At 40.3% G+C, this 17,273-nt stretch overlaps 2 protein-coding genes across 4 annotated transcripts; one reads left to right on the forward strand and one right to left on the reverse strand.

Moving 5' to 3' along the window:
• Positions 1-888: 888 nt before the first annotated feature.
• irf7 (interferon regulatory factor 7) lies at positions 889-4,717 on the forward strand. 2 transcript variants are annotated; one of them, XM_037254309.1, is made up of 9 exons: positions 889-1,057; positions 1,249-1,402; positions 2,460-2,628; positions 2,716-2,814; positions 2,897-2,989; positions 3,501-3,685; positions 3,987-4,188; positions 4,270-4,385; positions 4,450-4,717. In XM_037254309.1, the coding sequence occupies exons 1-9, from the start codon at positions 1,050-1,052 to the stop codon at positions 4,630-4,632; spliced, it is 1,209 nt and encodes a 402-aa protein (XP_037110204.1). In that variant the 5' UTR covers positions 889-1,049; the 3' UTR covers positions 4,633-4,717. The 2 variants fall into 2 exon arrangements, with proteins under 2 accessions (XP_037110204.1, XP_037110205.1); XM_037254310.1 differs by lacking the exon at positions 2,716-2,814.
• A 302-nt stretch (positions 4,718-5,019) lies between these two features.
• Positions 5,020-17,138, reverse strand: phrf1 (PHD and ring finger domains 1). Of its 2 annotated transcripts, none has more exons than XM_037254308.1 (19): positions 17,032-17,138; positions 16,383-16,443; positions 16,163-16,278; positions 15,920-16,036; positions 15,264-15,460; positions 14,804-14,887; positions 14,467-14,600; positions 13,662-13,753; positions 12,994-13,154; positions 12,615-12,747; positions 11,488-11,600; positions 11,207-11,400; positions 11,001-11,123; positions 10,666-10,820; positions 8,416-10,198; positions 7,190-8,328; positions 7,031-7,101; positions 5,695-5,904; positions 5,020-5,611 (listed from the first exon to the last, which is right to left on the reverse strand). In XM_037254308.1, the coding sequence occupies exons 3-19, from the start codon at positions 16,239-16,241 to the stop codon at positions 5,480-5,482; spliced, it is 4,917 nt and encodes a 1,638-aa protein (XP_037110203.1). In that variant the 5' UTR covers positions 16,242-16,278; positions 16,383-16,443; positions 17,032-17,138; the 3' UTR covers positions 5,020-5,479. The 2 variants fall into 2 exon arrangements, with proteins under 2 accessions (XP_037110203.1, XP_037110202.1); XM_037254307.1 differs by having other exon boundaries at positions 12,979-13,154.
• Between the last annotated feature and the right edge of the window lie 135 nt (positions 17,139-17,273).

The raw sequence follows: 17,273 nt of genomic DNA on the forward strand, positions 1-17,273 counted from the left end.
AAGAACAAAGCTGGGGTAGGGGGGAGCTTAAGCAAAAAATACTATGGCCAAAACCCATTGGACTGCTGGCTAAGAAAATTGACAAGCCACTAATAGAAGGTGGAAACCAACTCGATTTTCCAGTTTTGCACTCCACTCAGCTGTGAAAGACTAGGTACGTCATGAAACCGGTGTGCACCTCCACAGGTTCTTAATACAGAGTTGCACACCTGCAGTGTCCTGATGCCAAAAGCCTCTCAATATAGATTATGACACCTCATTTCGAGAAGATATATTTAACTCTAAATCCATGAGTAGTTTCTTATTCACTAAAACCAACTAAAAATCAGGGCAGGTGGACAAGAGTACATGCCACATAATGGGTTGCGATAACTCTTTCAGATAGAAATTACATGTGCATATCTAAGATTTATTATTAGCTTAGATATTCGTAGATACCGTGATAACCTGTCATGTTTTAACATGAAGCGAGCAAGGCGGCTTCAACAAGTTTTTGAGTTCACTGTGGTAAATAGTGCAATAAATCATAAATGGGCGCTAAGTGACAATAATGATCCACTCAAGGGATTTTGACCTCAAGGTTACTGTTGATTGAAATACCAACGTAATTATACAAGAAAAGAGATGACATCACACTTCCTTGAAAGTTTCATTTTCTCCCAAAATCGAAAGTAGACGCCAGTGCTGGCAACCAGTTAAGGGTGTTCCCTGCCTACTGCCTGATGACGGCTAGGATAGGCTCCAGCACACCCGCGACCCCTGTGGGGATACCCCCCGGTACAGATAAATAGATGGGTGGATGGACCGAAAGTATACCGGTTTGCTTAATTTATGTACCTAAAGCAGATTGTAGTGCAGATACACATTTCCTGCATTGATGAAACCGTCTCAAGCAGGGAAGAGCACAGGAAATCCCCCCACCCACCACCACCACTCCCCCTTTAGGAGGAGGTACACCATGCTGTGTGTGAGCGTGTATAAAATCTCACACAGGGCTGAAAAGAACCAGATCCACCCACCCCTGCTTAAGAAGCAACAACGGACAAGAAATGGAACGGTAAGATTTTCTCTGTCTTTATCTCATTTTCTTCTTGGACAGTATGTGATTTTATAGTACCAATTAAAGATGTCAAATGTCAATTTGTTAATTCTGCTCCTGTTTACCTGGTCGAGTTGTTAATAGAATACTTTTTCCTGAGTGTCAGCAAAACAACAGGTGATGATTTAATCCAATATGTTTCTTCTCAGCCCTCATAAACCACCGTTTGCCAGCTGGCTCATAGAGCAAGTGAATTCAGGCCAGTATGAGGGTTTGTGCTACGTCGCTCCAAACAGAATCCGAATTCCCTGGAAGCACAACTCCAAAAGTGACTGCAGTGATGTCGACACTCAAATCTTTCATGTAGGTCTGAGTTCCTTCAGTGAGCTGTAACACTGCTGGCACACATGTTTGCCATATCTGGTTCGATATTTAATGAGCTTTCAATTTTGTAATAATAATGCTTTTGAATTTTTTGCCAGTCAATCGCAGGGCACACAGACAAACAACTAGTCACACTCACAATCACACCCAAGGACAATTTCAAATGCTGAATTACCCTACCATGCATGTTTTCAGAATTTGGGAAGAAACCAGACTAGATGTACAGTTAAGACTAAATTTTGGGTTAAGGGCAATTTTAATATCAATTTGACGTTTTGAGTTGGAAATGTCATTAGAATGAGACAAAAAAATGTGTTCAATATTTAGCATTTTTGTTCATATTCTTTTCATGGAATTTATTCTAAATACTGTCAAAACAATTAATTAGTTTGCACCAATCTAAAAAAATCTTAATTTGTTGGATAATCTAGTAAACAGCTAGGGCATTGAGAGCACTGGACTGGACGATTTTCTTTTTTTAGATAGATACTGAATAATTTTGGCCATGGAACATTTCCTTTAAAGAAAAAAAAAGAAAAGAATAGTGATAATAAGATTCAAAATAAAATGAATTCAGATTGACTTGACTGCAAACTTGGCTAGAGTATGAATAACTTTCAGCATAAGTCAATACTACTGCTTCTCAACTGTTGGCACCCTGGGAATTGTATTGTTGCAAAGTCATGCCACACTTTTATTGGGGTTAAAAACAATAAGCTATTTTTGCTTCACAATAGCCCCTGAAACATTTGACACCGCCAAGAGCATATTGCTACCTATGCATTTGCTAGCCAAAGTGAATAGTTCCTGACACCTAGTCAATGCTGCACTGTTCTGAAAAATACATTTTGCGACATTACATTTTCAACTAGCTGGCGACCCACGTTTGGGTCCCGACCCCTCATCTATAGTGTATATTTACACAGACATACCGATCTTAGAAACTAAAGACAGAGTACAGCAAAACTAAATGGCAGTTCACTTCAAACTGAGACACTGTATTCCACCTACCGAGATGTTCCTGTATGGTTCACAGGAATGGGCGGTTGTCAGTGGTAAAATCAGTGTTTACCCGAATAATAAGGCCAAATGGAAAACCAACTTTCGTTGTAACCTGAACAACCTCGAGCAGCACTTCAAATTGATTGAAGATAACTCCAAGACTACATACCCTCATAAAATCTATGAGATTATCAACACTAAGAGTAAGTCGCTATTGATTTAACCTAGATCTCTCGTCAAAGCAAATGTATTGATTTTATTCTTTGTTTTTGTTTTTCATTCATTTGTAGGCACAGAAGAAAATAAACACTTCAATGCTGTTTTTGTCTCCAAACAGCAGCAATTTGCGAATAACACTACAGCCTTAGAGCCTGGTTGTCATCTGTTAGGTACATCCCATTTGTTTAAAGAAAGATAACATTTCTCCCGCTTATAATGTTGGTCATTGAAATTTCATTTACTCTCTCTCAGGCGGGTGTTTAACAGAATATTTCCAATATCCAACCGTCCAGAGAAACAATTTCAGTGATGCAATTGTTAAGAATGCTGTTCCTCCTTTACAAGGTGAGCATTTCTTTCATTCTGTGTGGATAAACATCATTGCCTTACAATAGATACCGAAAGATCCCTGTGCAGAAAATGCATTGAATTGAATTGCTCACCTCCCATTCTGACAATCAAAATTTTCCTCGTCGGAACCTGCGTAATACTTGCCCATTCGTCCACCTAACCTTCTTCTTAGATGGGTCAGTTGAGGGGGTAGCATGGCAGGAAAGTCCTCACGCCAGCAACATTGTCCGACTTCTTCCAGCAGGATTCCAAGGCCTCCTCAGGCCGTCTGAGAGACACTCTCTCAGGGACAACCCCAAGACCCCCCTCCCAGTGGTTCATGCCCCAACACTGTCCATGAAGCATTCTTCCCATATATAGAGTGGGCTTTATTTTTAACCCCTCCCTATTGACTGAGATTCTCACCCTATCTATCATGGAGAGCCTGCACACTATCGTACATCCTTGTTCAATGAACTTGTTCTTTCAGTCATGACTAAAACTTTGTTTACTTTTCTCTTCCCAGTAAATCCATACCTATCTTATAAGAACATTGACTTAGAGGTCTCCATCCACTACAAAAATAGACAAATGTTAAAGACTAGAGTGAACACAGCCCGTCTCCAACTCCACTACTTCCAAGAAGCTTGTGAGAACAACTCCTACCCTCTCTGCTTTCCCACCACTGAAGGCCTGCGGGACCACAAACAGGTGCCTTGTGACATTCGACAGACACAATTTGACAACCAATGTGATTTAAGACTCGTATTTGACTGTCTGATTCCACCTTGAATCAGGGAAACAGCCGTTAGCATTTTTGCAAGAAACCATCAACCATTTTATGTTGAATGGTTCAATTTTCCACAAACATACGTATGCAAAGAACTTGACTTGTATGAGCATAACTAGTTTGATACAGTCTGTTTTTTGTCCAACTTGAAAACAAATGGGATGAACGTTTCGAGATGATGATAGGGAATGGATTTTCTAACAACAACTGTCTTTCCACCAGATTGAGTACACCAACCGCATCCTCAACAGCATCCAGAGAGGTCTACTTCTTGAAGTCCATGAGTCTGGCATTTATGGAATCAGGCAGGACACTTGCCGCATGTTTGCTAGCATTGAGAAACCCAGCATGGCTCAAGCGCACCCGAAAAAATTACCCCAAAACACTAAAATGGAGCTCTTTAATTTTCAAAAGTTTTGTTATGGTGGGCATTATCATCTAAAACCAATTAATATTGTAGAATGGTTGAATGAAATGTAATCTTTTTTATTTACATCTGTTTCAGAACTAAACGAGTTTAAGGAGAACAAGGGAGGCTCACCTAACTATACTATCACAATATGTTTTGGAGAAATGTTCCCGGATGGCAAACCACTGGAGAAGAAGCTCATAGTAGTCCAGGTGAGGCTAACATTAGGTTTCATCATTCGTGCTCTAAAAAGTCCTTCCCTGTTGCTAATACAAGGTGGTCCCGCTGATCTTCCAAAACTTTCATGAGATGGCCCTGAGTGAGGGAGCGTCTTCTCTCAACAGCGCCAACATCAGCCTCCAATTGTCACACAACAGCTTATATGATTTTATTTCTTCTCAACTAAGCCCACCGACAACTGAGTTCAGCCAACAGTCCTGTGGAGATTTTGGTCCCTAATTGTTCCATTTACCAATAAAGTCTTAGTAAACCCAATTGTTTTATACACTGCTGAGCCTATGTGACTTACAAAGGTTCCAACAGACACATTTAATCTCGTGGTATTTTTTTTAACTTTACTTCCTGAAGTCAAACAGTAAAAATGAGTGAAAAGGACTTAGTCTAATCTCCAAGTCAAAGCAGAAAAAAACAATTTGCTTCAGTACGCTCCTAAAATGTGCTTTTAATGCTGCAGCGCTACCTTAGCTGACCTAAACACAATGTTGTAATCTCCTTTCTCTCTGTCTACATGTTCATACTTGTGTCCTTCAGGAGGAAGTTCTTTGCTATATTTGGCAGTGTTATTTTGGATGCTGCTACGTACCAATTCGTGATAAAGACGTTCAATTAACAAAATCTTGCTCCATTTATTAAATTGAGACGACAGAAACAGGCAGAAATTACTGAAATAAACAGTTAAGTGGTACTAATGAAATCAAAAATATTTACAATATTGAAATTTCCGAATAAGACTATTGACATTTTTGCCAAATATTCAATAACAGTGACTTTCCTTAATGATACATTTAAATAACTGCAAAAAAACTGCCTTTGAACCAAAACAGGAGTTTTGGCCACTGATGAATATTCTATTGACAAAACGTTACGCCTGCCGAGAATGGAAGTACTTAGAGAACAATCTCTTAACAGCACAACTGTGGCTGTGCACAAAAAGAAAAGGTTTTGACCCTGCAAAAGATCAAAATCCATGCTTGTCCAACGTGATGAAGAAAAGAAATACAATATTGCAAATTTCTCTCCTGCAAAAACTGTGCATGAGTGTTGATGGGATTTCGATCAGTGGCCGTCAGGCAGACGTCTTCTTGGGCTTAGTCTCAGTTTTCTGGTGTTTCCGAGCGTGCTTGTATTTGTCCACATAAGCCTTTACCAGATTGCCGACTTTCACCGGGTTAATTTCCCCACTCTTGCTGTGGCAAACCTAGTGGAACAAATGGTGACTTCAACAATTCTTTGGTCTAAACTGAAAACAAGCAATTTCATCTTACTTATCCTCGAACCCACCTTCCGCACAGCTTTGCGTAGAATGTCCTTATATTCCTCTTTGCTGATGTCCCTCTTCTGGTAGAAGGGTTTGATGGCCAGTTTCACCTCTTCAACGGCTCGCTCCTGCATGTGAAGCTTCTTCAAATACTCCTGACAGCCGCTGCCACTTGGCAGAGTACCGTCATCTCCCTTGGCCGAATCACCGACTGAAGCAGGTCCACTTGTGGCCTGTTACAAAATGCAAAGTGACCCAACTTAAAGCCGATCACAACATGGCCATAAAGTTTTGGTGGAAGTTTGTTTTCTTGAGTTGTGAAGAATGTAAGTGAGAAATATTTGAATCAGAAAGACACTGATCATAGCAAAGTTGCAGAATAGTACCATGAACCAGATTTTTACCAAACTTTAAGTCATTACTATTTAAGGGCTGGACACAGCATCTCAAATTATAGATGTTGTTATTATTCCACAAGTAATATAATGCACTATATTTCATGATGTGGGGTTCAATTTTATATAATCTGAAATGACACCACTTGTCGGTTTTAGTTTTAATGACGTCACCATAAAAGGTTGCTCCATCAATGTTTGTTGGATAAACACTGCCACCTATTGGTGATTCGATTAACAGACCTGTTATTGATGGGCGCATAACTGCACTTACTAAAATATAACTGACTCAAGTGTTGATGTAGACAGAAATAAGCATTAAGAAAAGCCAAAGCCATTTTAAATTTCAATTTACAGGAGCTCAGAAATATTTGGATTCAGTCACATAACTTTAACTACAGTGGTAACTTGACTTAGAAGTTCAATTAATAACTCAATTTACCAGCGCAAATTACTACATCAATTTCCTCCATATAAACCAATTGAAATGTTTAGATTCTGTTTAAGCCCCATGCCATACAGGTCATATATAAAAATAAAATAACACTGAATTGCATAAAAATAGTATTTCTAAAAAATGAATGTAAATGTAGTAGTAGTAGTAGTAGTAGTAGTCATGGTTGGATGTGGGCATTCAACCTATTGATTGACAGCGGGGGCTAGAGTCACGCCTTGCAAGTATTTGTATTTTTGCATTTGACTTTAATTAATGGCTGGAAGTGCATCAGCAACTTTCTTTGAGCGTCTGGCTTGCAACACTAAAAAATAAAATAAAACAAGCCAAAGATGTCTTGGACCTCTCAAAAATTGCACGCACACACACACACACACACTTATTTAAAGGGGGCGTATTTTGTGACGTCTATGGGCTCAGTCAACTCGTCACTCGAATTTTATGATTTTTTTTCATATTTCGAATCCATTCAGAGGCTTCTTTTAACCGTCTCAGTGTCATAGGTCTTACCTGGCTAATGTTAATAGGTGAGGGTTTATGAGCTGCCTCCTGCTTCCGCTTTTCTTTAAACAAAGCCAGCTCTGAGGGAAAGCATAGCGAATGAAATCAAAGAGATGCAGATACAGTTACTGGACAGCCAAATGTGGAAATGAGAATAGAGACACTTACTGTCAGCATTTTTGTCTGGTTGGGCTCCATCGGTATCTTGTACATTCCACGTCACCCTTTTGCTTTGAATCTTCATTCTAGATGCCGTCAGCAGCTGTTGTGCCTCAGTGTTACCTTCTTGTCTGATATTTTGCTGATTGATATTGGCACCATTGTCCACAGTGTGCTCTTGCTTCACACAGTCCAGAATGTCAAGCAACATATCCACAGAGATGTCCTCGTCGTATTCTGAGATGTGCTTCGTTGGGACGTTCAACTCAATTGCGTTTGCCTGGTCCACTGGGGCCTTCACGTCGGGCTGTAAGTGTTTGGGTGCCTCCTGGTGACCGCCTGAGGTGTGAGCCGAGGTAACTGGCAATTTTGAGGACACTGACTCCGCTTTAATCGGAGTGATTTCAGCAGTTTTTTCCGTCGTGATTGTTTCAGACACTTGAATCTCGATGGACTCTTTTTTTATTCCTTGGATGGATGAAGGTGCATCTTCTTTCTCGGTGTGTTGGGGGGTGGGAGCACTTTCAAACATATCTAAAGATGGTTGCTCATTTTTCTTTACCTTCTTAAAGATTTGCACTTCTTTCTTACTTTCTACAGATATGGCCGTGGTGTCCGCACTGTCATTTTCCTTTTTAATTTTTGGAACAAAGGGAGAATCGGGCAAATCTTTTTTGACTTCTGGATTTTTTTCATCTTTTACAGAACTTAGTGAGACTCTGTTTTCATTTTGAGTGTCCTTGTTATATTTTGAGAGTGGAAAACCAGTCACTGAAGCTTTTCTAAAGCTTTTAGATGAACCACCCTCCTTGCTTTTCTCTCTTGAGCTCGATCTGGACCGGGATCTCCTTTTGTATTTTGGTCGTGCCTTCGCGTCTTCATTACGCGAGTGTGTGCGCTCTTTCCATCGTTCTTTGGATCTGGACTTGTATGATGATTTCGATGGGGATTTAGAGCGGGAGCGTCCATGTTTCTGGGCCTTGGCTTTACCTCTGGATCGTGATCTGGACCGAGAACAGCGACGTGTCCTATTCTTTGACACCCTACTTGTCTCAGGGCCACTTCTGCTGTCATCACTTCTTTCCTGGCTGCTTTCTTCATGTCTTTTTCTCCTTGAACGCTCTCTGCTGCTTGATGTGGAGCTAGACCTTCAGATTGGAAATCATAAAGGAACAATTAACAGGACAAGCGTATTTGGCACTTTGTAAATAGAAAAAAAACAACGGTCACCGTACCTTGATCTATGTCGTCTCTTGTTTTTACGAGAGCGCTTGGGAGAACTGGACAGAGAGCTTCCCGACGATGAATGTGTTCTTCTGTCTCGCGACCTTGACCGCCTGTCTCTGTCTTTGTCCGTTTTCTTCTGCTGGTCTTCCTGCTTTGAGACAAGATGGTCCTTAGTCTTGTCTCTGTCAGATTGTGAGATGCGTGAAGTAGTGTGTTGTTTAGATGGAACCACTTGGGTGGATGTTTTCTTTTCATGACTCAAATCCTTTGGAGGAGACCTGGAATCAGATTTTTCTTGCTTTAGTCTTATCTTGATATAAGATGATCCAGAGCCCGAAGAATCAATCTTTCTGTCAATGGCATTTTTGGAACTAATAGCATGACGTCCACTTTCCTCCTCTGTCTTCAAGTGGTCCAAGCTGTGTTGAACAGGTGAAAACGTGACTGTTGTCTTTGAACCAGAACAACTTTTCACACCGTGTCCAAACATGTTGTCTATTCCTGAATCAGCAAGTCCTGCCTGCCTCTTGAAGCCACCAAATGGGGTTCGGTTGTCCATTTTTATGTCCACCAATATTGAGTCCTTTTCAACTTTGACAACTCTTGAAGTGCAACTGCCCAACCGTGAGGGAGTTTGCAAATGAGCACTTCTCGGTTCTTCTTGTGCAACTTCACTCTCGGGTCTTTTGTTTTTTGTTTGAAGCAGCTTCTGCTTACTTTGTGCTACGTCATAGGTGAACGCTGACCTGGGAAGTGAATTGAACCGACAATTGTTTCTGTCTAAGCTCTCACTTTCACTGTCACTGTCAGAACTGCTTGAGTCTGATATAGTTGGGTTCGAGGGGTCGTAGACATTCATGTCTTTTTTGTTAGCGGCAGCTGTGCGTGATGCCAACATTTTCTGTTGATCTCTGTGCTCTTGTCTCTTCCTTGCCTCATCCATCTTCTCTCTGCTTTCACCTTCACTAGCAGAAAATGATGGGAGGACCAGACGTCGCGAATGCAACGAGTTCCCGCTGGCGTTAATGCGGAAGCTTATGGATGAAGAAGTTGAGGATGATGCAGAGGAATTGGATAGTGATGCAGAAGGAGAGACACTGGAGGAGCAAATAGAGAATGAGTTGGAGAAGGCTTGAGAGGAGCCAGCTCCTTGATTTGGAGGCTGGCGGTCAGTGTTGCTTTGTTGGCCAACATGTTTTTGTCTGTTTTTGTCCCCGGCAAAGCTGACCACGGCAGTCTCGGGCATGCCAGAATTATTAATACTGGAGGAAGAATTACTATTGCTTTTATTAGTGCCACTATTGCCATAATTTGTGGCATCTCGTTTTATTTTTGGTATCCTTGGGACGTTGTCCACATCTACCCACATGGGCTTTGTAGGTGCTTTATTAGGATGACATTGTGATTGAAGTGTTGTTTTGCTATAAGAGCTCAGGTTTGAGTCCCGACATGAAGTGAGGGCGCCGCACATGGAGGACCCATTGGTTCTCTGGACACCAAACGATGGTGAGGGTCGTTTTTTAAGAGGCGGCTGTAAACACAAATGGCCTCTCGATGACAAATCAGGAAAGTGAGGGGGCTGGCTATTGTTGACATCTGAAGGTGCTGACGAAGAACACTGAGAGAGAGGTCTGTTCAAGTTGCTGTGGGAGGCTCCTGGTAGATGTCTGTTGTCATAACTGGATGAAGAACTTTCTGCTAGGCTGGCTGAAATCACTGGCTGGGGGAGACCACTGGATTCCTCTGAGCTATTGCGCTTTTCTGAACCTGGCTCCAGCGTTGACAAACTGGCTGCGGAAATTAAAGCACAATGTAAGGCACAAAATTGTGGCAGGTATTCATATTCATGCTCATTGAAGTGACGAAAAGTAGCCAATAGTGATTGCTAACTCTACTTTTGAGAGTGTGTGAATCGCTGCAGTCGGTTGTGCACAAGTGTATATCAGCTATCCTGTATTATCGTAGCATGTTAAAATGAATAAGGGACTTTCCCCCTTGTCATACAATGGAAAATATCTTATCTTTGAGCATTAAAAGTCATGTGAATGATTAATGGTTGGCGGGTTATCTGGATGAACTAAATTGAAGGTAAAATTCACCTCCTTTGAAAAGGAGCCAACTTCTCTAATCCTGATCGTTGGTCATCAGCGAAAAAAGTGAGTTGTTGGGTTGAGAAACGTTCTATCCCCATAAGGTGAATTAAATAAAAAAGGTCTAAGGTATGATTGTGGGGCTGTGATTAGAATTTCTAAACGTACCTGATTGTGAGGCTTTAAGAGAACCATCCCGAGTAATGACGACACCAGAGCTGTCCATTAAGAGCAGGCTTTGGCCTGAAAGGATGCTCCCCAGCAGATCGGGCACCGGCGCTGCCTCCACAACAACTCCAGTTTGGGGAGTATCCATACCCCGCCTGGCATCACACAAAAGGTATTAAGTTGTCTCTTCATTTTGAAAAGAACATCTTGAAATTTTACCCTGGCACAGCAGCTTCTTTTTTTTAAATATAAGATTCTATATTTTGCAATTGATAAACTCAAATATCCACAGTACATTTATCACAAAACCCCGAGACATGAGGATGGAATTTTACCTTGACATACCCATACCGACAGGTCGGGCAACAGGCTGGTGAGAGCGAAAAGCAGAGTGAGAGATTCCTCTTCTCTTTGCCTCCAGCAAGGATGAAACAGTTTCTTCTTGCTCAGCCTCATCACTGAAAAACAAAAAAACAGTAAGATCAAATTGCTCAACCACTATCGGGGTAAGATATCACAGTACAAAGACTAACGATCATACCGATCAGCAAATGGATCCAGGTCGAAAGGATCCCCATAGATTGAAAGGGATGCAGCCCCTATGTCGACTCGCATGCTGCTTAGTGTATGCTCTGAGGGTCGACATATTGTAGGAAGTGAACAGTTGTTCTTGTCCTTTGATAGTCCGAGACTATTGGCGATGCGGCTCTGAGGAGTCGCTACCTTTTTTCCCACCTACGATAAAGCATAAACAAAGACAAGAAAGTCATTTTACATTGCACTGACTATTGTGAAAGGCTCACAATTACTGATGAGACTCACCATTGTCCTTTTGGATTTAGTCTTCCTCCATTTACGTTTCTTCCTCGGTTTTGTTGAACGGCCTTTTTTACCCTTGTTAGAGAGCACCTTTTTTGTGGTCTTTCTGCGAATTCCTGTTTGATTGATTGATTGATTTACCGAACATTTATTACATAAAATTATATTACATTTTTGTATTTTTTTATTTAATGTTGAATTATATGTTTTACATGAATGGTTAGACATTTTAAAGAAAAGAAACTCATCAGTATCATGAATCAAAGCTGTTTCATGTGCAAAGGGAGTGAGAAGTAAAAAAGAAAACGTATCTAGCCCCACCCCCTTCTTTTCTGTCATATTTCATATACAACAAATATTTTTGTTGCCGGTTAATGAAATGAACCCAAATGCAAAAGCAGACAGAACACAAACACATTCCTATTAACAAGCTATTTCAAATAAACATATATACCGTATTTTCCGCACCATAAAACGCACTTAAAAGCCTTTAATTTTCTCCCAAAAACAAAGGTGCACCTTTTAATAAGGTGCGCCTTTTGTGTGGACCAAATTCTAAAATCTGTAAATGTTTTTGTGTGGCTGCCGTTACATGCAAGGACGTAATATGTAGGAGTAATAGACCCAATGAACCAATCAGAGGACATTACGTTGTACGTAAAATACGTAGACCGGGGCAGTAAACCAAACGAAGAACTGTACGTAATACGTTGATAAATAAATACTATTGGCTTGTGCAAAGCAAACGGCGTTAGGAGTAAAATGACATCTAAAACGACAGACAAAGAGACAATCTTACAAGGCACAATTCAAGCTTTCTGGAAAGACGGGATTATTGCCAAAGAGCAACGTGACAACGACGAGAGAACTGTCTTGCTCCTGCGATGTTTTTTTTGTTTATCGTAAATCATGGCATGCATGCGCCCTATAATGCGGTGCACCCTATGTGTGGAGTAAGTACAGAATAGCGCCTGCAATTGAGTCTCCGCCTTTTAATCCGAAGTGCCTATGGTGCGGAAAATACGGTACTAAAACAAAACATATAAGAGACACATACTAAGTATAGTGTGTGCTACTTTTCTTTCTGGTTCACTTGTTCCCCACTCTTGTATTGTCTTAATCCTACTTACCAGTCTTACGCCTGCGTCTAGTTGGAGGATGAGGTGTGAGGTCCCTTACATATATTGCTGTGTTCAGCCCAGCAACCACTGCACTGATGGTCTCATCCAGCCAATTAGAGTGGTTCTGGTATGTTTGAGCAAGCTGGAAAACAATAGTGGCATATGAACGAGTGTCCAGGTTTATTTTATCAGTCCATTCTGGTACACGGGCCAAACACATGCATATGTAGTATTTACATGCATCACACTCCTGTTTCAATGGCACCTTAAAGGGAGGTGCATTTTCTATACACTAAATGCTGCTGCAAATAAGGACATACTGATCCAGAGCCATACATGCGCATAAAAGAAGCAACACGCCATCATGCCAAACCTGCGATGTGCGTGCCTGTGAGATACGATGTCGATTCACATTGGCCCGAACCCGCTCACTGTGCTGAGTGCGAGCGATGGCTCGTATTGGACCCACAGCTCGAGACTGGGAACGACTGGTAGTCGGCTGGCCAGTAGAGGGGCGCCTTTGGGTTTGATTCTGTTCTTCTACTGATCCTTCAAAAAAAGAATGCTCCTGAGTGAAAGCATGTATAAGCTTTGACACTTGACAAAATGTACTATTTGCTTCTATAGAAATTGTTGGGTCTCTTCTCTGTTATCAACCAAGTCTTTTGTTATTTGACTAGTACTTCTGAAAATGTATCTCTGGAAAAAAAAAACATTGTGAAATTGGCTGAATTGTCACATCACAAGAAACTATTTTTTTTAACCGATACATGTGTGAAGTGTAGCATATCAATCGCTGCCTCTACAACTCTTTTTATTTTGTGTTGTTTGCTTGTATGTATGTCGTGTACTATGTCTTGTCACCGTGGGATAGTGGAAACGTAATTTCGATTTCTTTGTGCGTCTTGGCATGTGAAGAGGTTGACAATAAAGCAGACTTTGACTTTGTCTTTGAAAATAACAACAACTGAATAAACTAAATAATACAGGAAGAATCAAATACATTTAAGCAGATTGTATCTCCAAAACCAAATGATGTCTAACAGTCTAACTTACCTGAGTTGTTGTTATTAGCAACGCATTCAGGACAGAACCATTCCTCAACAGGAACAGTGTCCAGGGGTGGTGTCAGACATTCCATGTGGTAGCTGTCAACAAAGGGAAGTTGGCCAATAACTCTAGTGCTTTGCTAGTGTGCGAGAATATTTGTTTTGGAAAAAGTTAGTGAAGACCTACCACAAGAGTAGTACAGTCAAATAACATCTCAAATTTAATTTAATAATCAATGATGAAGGCTATGTTATTACATGATGATTCAGTAATGACACAAAAAAACATTGGCACCCCTGTGCTACTGTTAGATCATGCACCACTTCCAGAAAACTATCAATTACCAATTATTCGCTATGTACCTTTATTTCTTTTATTTGCATTGGAACAACACAAAAAGGAGAAGAAAATCAAAATGCTGTTGCTTTACATATGTATGTAGCTACAACTTCACTCAGGACAAATGCCAGGTTAGTAATTCTCAACAAAAATCAATCGGCTTGAGTTATGAAAGATTTGAATATTAACAAGTTTAGCTTGAGCTTTTTGCTGCGTGTGTTTTTAACCTAACAGTATAAGAGTAGAGCCAGAGGTTTTCACCTGTCCCTTTCGGACAGAGATAGGACATTGCCACAAAGTTTGCATTTCCACAACCGTCGCGGGCGGCTTTGTGCATTAAGATAATTAGATGTGTGGCAGGGGCAGCAACTGGCTGGGTTTCATGTACAAGACAGCAAGTAGCAAAGGAGCCTGCAAAATGTCGGTCTAAATGGCCCGTTTGATGTGAAAAGGTGTAACGTGAATGTCTTACCCAGCGTCACAGCCATCGCAGAGCAGAAGTCGGTCCTCGCGATCACTGCCCTGACACACTTCACAGTTTGTCTGCTCCAAGTCCAAATCCACCGTCACCTCATCAACTTTCTTCACTGGTTTTTGTACTGTAATCTGTATTGAGCATACAGTAAGTACATCAAACACTGTACTGTACATCTGGAGATAGCAAAGTCATGTCTGGTGTGCACTTTTGTACACCACATTTGTACGAGTGACTTAAGATATTAAAGGGATAAGGTCATATTACACGTTAGCAAACATACACGTATTAAAATTTTCATTAGTCTGTTACATATGATGGAATATGCACTTGCCATTTTCTGCACTTTGCCTCCATAAGATATCCGTAGGTATATGCTGTTGAATGTAATACGGTCCACAGGGCATGAGTTTGCATTCTAAAAAGAGGGATAAAAACATCATAAATTAGATGCTAACCTTCTCTCTTCTACTTGCAAAGACTTTAAAAACAACTTTTATGATGCAAGTCAAGTCCACTCATCCAAACATGATAAAACAGACTTAGCAAAGTATGGCCCTCGAGCCACAATTGGCCTATTAAAATCAAAAGTACAGTAACCGTCAAATGAATAGTATCGATTCACCCATTTTCATACAATTGCCAACAATTTAAATAGTAACATCCTTTTACACGTATCGCATTTATTGTACTCAGTGATCTTGTAAACATTTGGCACAACGGTGGTGCAAGCCCCACATTACCCCCACTTTCTCCACCATGTTGATGTTGCGAACAAAATAAACACGTCTTACCTTAGACCAAGCAAGGATGCAGTCGAGGCAAAAGTAGTGCTCACAGTTCTCTGGTGTGGCCACAGGTTGATTGCTGAAGGTGTTCAAGCAGATGGGACATTTATCCGCATCCTCGTCTGAGCTCATGGCTGGAATGGTTGCAGAGGTCTCGCCTAAAACTCCATCCTCCGCCTTAGCGTCTTCTTCTTCATCCTCGTCTTATGTAGATAATACACAGTATAGTTATATAGAGGAGCTTTAACACAAATAGAAAATAAGACGTAGTCAAGAGGATTTATAAATTAACTGTCATATCTGTATTCCCTTAGCACGATAGACTTTATGGCAGGCAAACTTAACCATGTTACTAACACTAAACACATTTATTTACTATGCTTATAAACTGAGAGGAACCTATACGACACCGTGACGTAGGAAGACTATTACACGCACAGTTAAGCACATAATTATCATAGTTTGGTCAATTTCTACACAAGTTTAAAATCTGCCCATCATAGTAATTTGTTGTGCATTATGAAATATTGTTTTGTTGAGGGCTTATTTTAATTGCAGTAATAAAAAATTACACACTTGACACCAGACCGTAACATGATGTGGAGAAACCAACGTGATGGATGGATCGTTTAAATGCATTTAACAAAAATGACTACTATTACCATCCTCCACTTCATTGTCTTCTCCCTCCTCTCCCTCTAAACCATTGTCGTCAACATCATCTTCATTGCTGCTCTCTGATTCTCCCTCTTCAGACCCATCAATGTCATCATCCGAATCTAAAACAACATTAGTGTAAGTATATATATATATATATATATGACAAGACTGAAATATTTTAGTGTACAAGTTATTCATGTATGAAATGCCATGAGTTTGTGTCAAACACAGATCACACACACGACCTGAAATGTCCCACGGCACATCTCTTTTTTTGTGGACGCTGCGCCTTATCAGCTCTTCTGGACTGTCATCATCATCCATGACTGATTATTAAGAGGATTTTCACTCCAAAGCACGTCTATAATAAACATGAAAAACAATTTTAAAAACCACTGTTCAAACTATAAATTGTATTATGAATGTGATGGTTTAACTGGATTAATTGCGTGTCAGATTACTCACTGTTTGGAAGAGAGGGCAAGTTGATATGATCAAACAGAAAAGTTCATTTCTACGATGTTGCCTGTGTAAAATTAACATAAAAGTGAGCGTGAAGAATGCAAATACAGGTCGCTACTAATACAAATCAGTGTTGTGGGAAAAAAAAAAAAAAAAAACTTTATGACATCATGTGATCCAAACTAAAAGGTGATTATTTATAGGCTATGAAAAGAGTAAGGTTGTTTTCCAAAGATTATTTACATGGTGAAAGACGCATGCATGTAATCAAGACAGGGGCTACGTATGTAAACAAAGAAGCAAACTCAGCACGAACGATACGTACGTCGTGTACTGCAGGAATTATTAACGAAGGGCAAACAGAGATAATGTATTAAAAATATGTGCACTAATAAGATCATAACATCAAATAAAGATTGTTTTGTTTAAAAACAACGACAAACAAGTTAAATTTGCAGGAGCATGAATCCGTGTAGTTAGCTAACCTTCAAGTAGCATAAGCTAAATTTAGCATTGAGCTTCCACTACACAGTTGAAATTTCCTCTTCATCGTTCCGCACGCGGATAGTACACTACATGCACCAACTCAAAGTCGCAATCGTATATAAAAGGCTAAAAAAAGTAATAATAATAAAAAAATAAAAATACCTACCATATTTGGTGGCAAATTGATAGCTACGCTGAGAGAAAATTATGTTTCTATGGGAAAGGTGTTGAGTGACACGGCCGGCTGTTTCGACGGAAATCGCCGAGTAGATGTTCTTTGCTGTTAATAGCGAATGGTAAATATTGTTGAAGTTTACATTACCGCCATCTACTGGTATGGCGTGTATAAGACGTTTACAGTATTTTACAGTACAGTATATCTTTTACATACATTATTTTCATTATGTC

The sequence above is a fragment of the Syngnathus acus genome, chromosome 6 (assembly GCF_901709675.1).
Source record: "Syngnathus acus chromosome 6, fSynAcu1.2, whole genome shotgun sequence".
NCBI classification, from domain to species: Eukaryota; Metazoa; Chordata; class Actinopteri; order Syngnathiformes; family Syngnathidae; genus Syngnathus; species Syngnathus acus.

Bases quoted from the DNA above. Each gene is read 5' to 3' on its own strand.
- irf7 (XM_037254309.1), top strand. The intron at 2,990-3,500 runs GTGAGCATTTCT...TTCTCTTCCCAG, and splicing joins TGCTGTTCCTCCTTTACAAG to TAAATCCATACCTATCTTAT. The intron at 4,189-4,269 runs GTGGGCATTATC...CATCTGTTTCAG, and splicing joins TTTTCAAAAGTTTTGTTATG to AACTAAACGAGTTTAAGGAG.
- phrf1 (XM_037254307.1), bottom strand. From the start codon at position 16,241: ATGGATGATGATGACAGTCCAGAAGAGCTGATAAGGCGCAGCGTCCAC. The intron at 8,329-8,415 runs GTACGGTGACCG...TCCAATCTGAAG, and splicing joins AAGAGACGACATAGATCAAG to GTCTAGCTCCACATCAAGCA. The intron at 7,102-7,189 runs GTAAGTGTCTCT...GCTTTCCCTCAG, and splicing joins ACCAGACAAAAATGCTGACA to AGCTGGCTTTGTTTAAAGAA.